At 43.3% G+C, this 1,000-nt stretch overlaps 1 protein-coding gene across 1 annotated transcript in view; it reads left to right on the plus strand.

Moving 5' to 3' along the window:
* The first annotated feature begins 466 nt into the window (after positions 1 to 466).
* The window catches only part of LOC107087290 (huntingtin-interacting protein 1-related protein-like), a 30,213-nt gene continuing 29,679 nt past the window's right edge, over positions 467 to 1,000 (plus strand). The window contains exon 1 of the mRNA XM_015378794.1: positions 467 to 736. Coding sequence (XP_015234280.1) covers positions 653 to 736 — 84 coding nt within the window. The 5' untranslated portion in view covers positions 467 to 652. The remainder of the gene's footprint in view (positions 737 to 1,000) is intronic.

The following is a 1,000-nucleotide window of genomic DNA, read 5'->3' on the forward strand; positions in this document are numbered from 1 at the left end:
TGACTCAATCTGACATAGCAAATGATGTTTGTAATTAAAACCCTACAGTCACATGCGCCATGGAAAGTGACATGTCAGTCCACCCACATCATCTGATTCTCATTTCCTTGGTTTATGTCATCAATTGGAGTCACTCTTATTTCCTTTTAGATGCAATCATAGGATTAGTGGTAAATTAAAAAAAATAAAATAATAATAATAAAATAATCCAGGTGCATTTTGCTTAATCTAACATGGCTTCCATGAATATTGGTGAGGAAACTACAATATAAAGAACAGAAGAACCACAAGCAGACTAAAGTAATAATTCAGTTCATGGGCAGGAACTGAATTGAAAGCAGGCAGAGAGAACAACCTGCATGTGGGTGGATTTGGATGATGATGATGATGATGATGATGATGATGAGTGGGTGGATCCGTCCACGTAACGCATACCGCCGTCTAGCATTTGGAGAGACGCGCATTTGCTTTTCCTGCTTCCTCCAGCCGAGGCGCATCAGCAGCAAAGAGAGGCGCAGCTCGGAAATGTCCCTGACGCTCTCTGCGCACAGGAGAGGAAACCCCCGCACTTTAAGCTCATCTGGACGGTTCGGACAGCAGCGGACAGACGCTCCTTCTCCCCTGTGAAAAGCGTCTTTGTGAGGACTGAAGGATGAACAGCATTCACACTAGGGTGAAGAGCAAGAGGACCGAGCATCACCTCGGAGCGGAGAGGGACCATTTTGACAAACAGCAGGTAGATACCGGCCGGACACAGGAAGGCGGAGGGTTTGATTCAAATCAGGCCGTGGAGGGGAGTTTAAAGTGCCGCAGAGGCCACATTTACACACAGCGATTGGAATAAAAAATAAATAGAAAGCATTAATTGGAAAATCAGGTGTCCTAAGGCCTCACAGTTTATTTTAAAATCGTCATAAATTCATCTTAAAGAGCAATCTATAGATGTCACTCATTTTTCAGAGCAAGATTTCAGCAAAACGCGTTTTTAATAGAAAAAAAT

The sequence above is a fragment of the Cyprinodon variegatus genome, unplaced genomic scaffold (genome assembly GCF_000732505.1).
Source record: "Cyprinodon variegatus isolate N-32 unplaced genomic scaffold, C_variegatus-1.0 Scaffold178, whole genome shotgun sequence".
Taxonomy (NCBI): Eukaryota; Metazoa; Chordata; class Actinopteri; order Cyprinodontiformes; family Cyprinodontidae; genus Cyprinodon; species Cyprinodon variegatus.